Source organism: Oxyura jamaicensis, chromosome 13, assembly GCF_011077185.1.
Source record: "Oxyura jamaicensis isolate SHBP4307 breed ruddy duck chromosome 13, BPBGC_Ojam_1.0, whole genome shotgun sequence".
In the NCBI taxonomy this organism is placed as follows: domain Eukaryota; kingdom Metazoa; phylum Chordata; class Aves; order Anseriformes; family Anatidae; genus Oxyura; species Oxyura jamaicensis.
The window spans coordinates 15,652,986-15,657,538 of record NC_048905.1 but is presented as its reverse complement, the minus strand read 5'-3'; the positions used below and the strand labels follow the sequence as shown (position 1 = coordinate 15,657,538).

Genomic DNA, 4,553 nt, shown 5'->3' with positions numbered 1-4,553 from the left:
GTCAGCTTGAATTTGGGACCTGGTAAAAGAGAAAATATCTAATGTTTTCTTAACGTGTATTTCATGCATAGGTTAAAATAGCATTGGTAGAGCTTTCTTCTGCAGTGGCTCTGGCTATCAAAAGAAAGCACCGCAGACTGCGCATAAAAGCTTGCCCAGGACATCAGTGCCCTGAGCGTGGCAGCTTCTTCTGGGGGGGCTACTCCAAGAATCAGGCTGGGAGGGCAGGGATGGGATTATTCTGGGGTTATTCTAGAACACTTTAGTAGAAGGAAAAGTACGCTGTGGTGCAATGCAACATGTGCTTCATCAGGTTCTGAGGCTTTTGCCAGCAGAAATTCTTAGACCAAGCTCATTATGGCTGGTGGCTGAAAAAAAGCTGTCATTACTTAAAAATAAATAAGAAATGACTGATTTGATAAAAACTCAATTTATTCAAAATGGGCTGAGATAAGCACACTCAAATTTATTCTCTCTTTCAACATTAGAGTAATTATTTGGAATTACACCAGTTAAGTTTGGTTCAGATGAGATAAAAATCAGCCACCTGTCAAGGAATAAAATATTTAAGCCTGCTGTCTAGTAGACTAACTTTTTTGAGCATCGTAAAACATGGTAACCAAGACAATGACATGTAAGTATACCAACTGTGCAATTTCTTTCCGTGTAAAAGAGTTTACAAGCAGACTCCCAGGTATCCACATTTTGTATTTGAGTGAAGCCTGCATGTATGTATAATTGCACTGTACAGTCTCATTCGGATTACATACATTATGTACATATATACACACAGCACTTCTGCTGTATTCTGCATGTTAACAATGCATTTAGGGGCACAGCTTCTAACACTGCCTGAACTCCTTTCTTTTGATAAGTGATTCACTAGAAAAAAACGGAGTAGAAAATTGTTTTAAGAGAGTTTCTGGCTATCTGCAATTCAGCCGTATGTTGAGACACTGTGGTTTTATTTTATTTTGTCTTTTTAAAAAGCCCTTTGCCCACTGTGTGGAAAACATGAATACTGTTCTGGGATTTGTGCTGTATAATCTAGAATTATGGCACTGTAAGTGCAAGTTCATTAAAATTGTCATCTATAAAATATCATGTCTGCTAACAGGGTGAAGCGGAAGTAGAGCTTTTAATACAAAACCAGATTGCTGATTAATCTAAAACAGTGTGTTACCAGTAATGAATGTTGAATCGATCATGCTGTTGCCCTACTGATAACGCATGATTCTAATTGTTCTAGACTTTTAAAAAGAGCAAGGAGTGGAGATACCGTGCATGAAAGCAACTGCTCCTATAAAACTGCTCTGTGGTTTCAGAAGTTATCTGCTTTTTGTACTGAACTCAGAGCGCTCTGTTCTCTCCTTTCATTAGTTTACATACGATTAATGATGTTTATTTTCTCTCCTTCCTTCTCTCCATCCTGATTTTTTTATTTTTTGGTTTCGTGCCATGGTGAATAATTTCCTTTGTAGCTTAAGAAAGTTGAAAACAAGTTACCTAGATATTTATTTAGTGGTTCACATAACTGGTAGTAACTTAAAACCTCCTTGAAGATGCAGTAAAACATCAGAAAAACCACCCTCAACAGAATCACGATCACAAACCTCAATAAACCTTTTCAGCTTTCTCCCGCTGCCAGGCGTGACTCCCGTTACATTACCGAGCGTTTTCAGCAGCAGTTGAGAGAAACAGGTCTGGAAAGTAAACTCTCATGCTCGGTGTGGAGCCGTTAGGTAAATACACCGTGTTTTACATTCAGTGCTATGGCTTCATAAACGTGGGTAACAAGCTCCACCAGATGCACAAATCAGGGATTGTTGTTAATGCAAATATCCTTGTATGGGCACTGAATGGGGCGATGATGACATTTGCATACATATAGAGCTTAAACTGGAATCAAGGGGCATTTTTTTTTTTTTTCATGAAACCGTATAAATTTGCTAAAGCATCATCTCTTTAGTTCACAGTACAGCTTTTTATTTACAGCTATTCTGATTTGCATACGGCATATTTTTTCAGCAATCTTTTCCTGTGATGCAGCCTATTATTTTAAAGAGGGTTGAATCCACTCACTGACATATGGAGAAAAAAAAATAAATGTCTTATTGCACAGGGTTTCTGGTTCCCGCTACTGTGGTAAGACATTGTTTCTCTCTCATGTCAGACAGCTTGTGTCCTCCACGGGCTCCTTGCTTCTCGGAGGGATCTGTCGTAAGGAAGAGTAGCAAAAAAAGAATTTTTCAGCTGGCAGTTTATGAAGAGCACAATGAGCGTCACAGTCAAGAGCAGAAAGAAAAACAGAATGATGTAAGTCACCAGGTCGGGCTTATTTATTTCCCCTTCTTTTAACACCCTGGCTGTCGACATGTACAGCGCCGAGGAGCTCACGGGTCTCTGGGTGCTGCTTAGGTAGGGCGTGTTGGTCTGAATGATGAGGTGAGCTTCGGTGGCACTGGTTGAATTTAGCAATTCACTATACATGTTCTTGCTTAAATTTCCTCCACGGCAGAAGTAAAGAAGGAGAGCACACACGGTCACTCTTTGGCATAGGAAGGGAATAACGCTGCTGCTCGTAAAAGGCTGACAGCGAGCCACATTTTGTCTACGAGTAAAAGCAAATTAATTCCCTTGCACGGCTTAGGGAGCTTCTTTTAAATCTCCGTGGCTCCTAGTTACAGCATTCATCCCCGGCTAGGAAGGAAAACCGATGCGGGTACCTCGGTCCTGCGGCGTGGGGGCTCCGGGGCCGCAGGGTACGCATGGGAACGCTCTGGGGGCAGCGGGGCTTCGGTGGGCGCCGCTCGCTCTCCGTCAAGGGGCAGGCACGGTGGGCTTCCAGGTGCTTTTCCGAAGTGGGATGCACGCGAATCCGGGGTTAAACGGGATCTGTGGAGAGAGGCAGCTGCTGCTTTGGCATCCCGCTGGGCTCACCGTCGCTGGTTTCTCCCCCGGGATCCTCCTCACTGCTGAAATCCCGGTGCTGGGAAGCATTGGTGGACTTTCTTAATTCCAGTTAGCGGCGTGCCGGATAGCCAGCGTTCAGCTGAGCTTGCTGCTTTAGCCTTCCAGGCATTCCTTTTGCCTGCTTTGAGAGATAAAAAATAAAAAAAAAAAAATCCAAGACCAAGGTCCCTTTGTTTAAAAAAGAAAGAGCAAAAAGCCTCCCCATAAATTGGAGCGGGGGGAGGGAGCAGTTTGTAAACCTCTCCTCTGCCCTTGCCTCACGGCGCTGCGAAGTGGGACTGTGCAGAATTGTGTCAAACGGGACTTTTCCTCCCGACAGAGGCTCCGCTGCGGCGTCACTTGCTACCGGGGGAAGGGAGGAATTGCACTGGGGTGCCGGCGGGCTCTGAAGTCTGCCGTGTCTGGCAGTGACATGATGCTAAGGGAAGAGATCCGCCGATAAAGCTCTGTAAGAGCCCAGGGCTCTGCTGAGAGGTTCTGAGCTGGGGGAGGGTAACAGAGGATGGGACAGAAAGAAAATTGCTTCAAAATCTCTTTCTTCCTCAGACCTCTATTGTTAAAATCGCTCTCTCTAGCATAAATAGAGAATGCCTTTTTTCTTTCTTTCTTTCTTTCTTCTTCTTCTTTTTTTTTTTCTTTTTTTTTTTTCACTTGGGCCCCAGCACCCTCTCCAGCCTGACAATTAGCATGTTAATTTTTTTTTTTTTCATCAAATTGCTTTTATGCTGCTATTAGCTGCTGGCTGCTCGCCAGCTCCCTCTCTCACTCTCACTCCCGTGCATCAGATAAGCCCGGTTAATACTTCGGGTTAGCTCAGCGCCACTTGGGAAGGGGGCAAGGGGTGGTGGAGAGGAGCAGGGAAGAGAGGAGCGCTTGGGAACTTGACAGAAGAAAGTGTCAAACACACTCTCCACCCCCAGGGTACCAGTCCCAGCAAACATTAATGCTGCTTATGATGAGTTATTGCAGCTGATGGTCCAGGGAGGTTAAACATTTCAATTAGCTTAATAAATGTTTCCGCCACGAGAGAGGGAATGAAAAGAGGAGAAATCCCCAGGTCAAGCAGACTTAAATCGAAGAAAACAAAGTCTCTGCTCGAAGGCAGGGCTCTCCAAGGCCTTGTGCAGCATCTTCCTGACCTTCTGGCAAGCTGTGAGTACCTGGGGGAGCCCTGTGGGTCTCCAGCCCATCTCCGAGGCAGGGGATGGCTCCTGTATCCCTACTGCCCCGTGTTCACATCCTCCTGCTCCTGGACCTGCTGCTACCTGTGTGTTTGCCTCCAAGCTTTGGGTCAAGAATTGAATTCAAAGGGAGATGTTCCTCCATGGTTTCTGCTGTTTTTATTTTCTTTTTCTTTCTTTTTTTTTTTTTTTTTCTCCTTTCCAACCAAAGTGAGCTGACTCCCACATGCTACTCTCCAAAGAGCCCAGGCTCCTTTCTCTGTCCGTTTAACGCCGGAGCAGGAGGCATGGCTCCTCCTGGGGACATTTCTCCTGCCTGCAGAGCAACCGTGGTTACACATATTTACTCTGCATGGGTTCAAAGAACAGGACAGAGAGGCAGGCAGCCAGCACAGGGGC

The 4,553-nt window shown here is 44.9% G+C and overlaps 1 protein-coding gene across 1 annotated transcript; it reads right to left on the bottom strand.

Annotated features, from left to right (window-relative positions):
* Window positions 1-414: 414 nt before the first annotated feature.
* SMIM32 (small integral membrane protein 32) lies at window positions 415-3,533 on the bottom strand. The gene is made up of 2 exons (XM_035338454.1): window positions 3,213-3,533; window positions 415-3,094 (listed from the first exon to the last, which is right to left on the bottom strand). The coding sequence occupies exon 2, from the start codon at window positions 2,488-2,490 to the stop codon at window positions 2,170-2,172; it is 321 nt and encodes a 106-aa protein (XP_035194345.1). The 5' UTR covers window positions 2,491-3,094; window positions 3,213-3,533; the 3' UTR covers window positions 415-2,169.
* Between the last annotated feature and the right edge of the window lie 1,020 nt (window positions 3,534-4,553).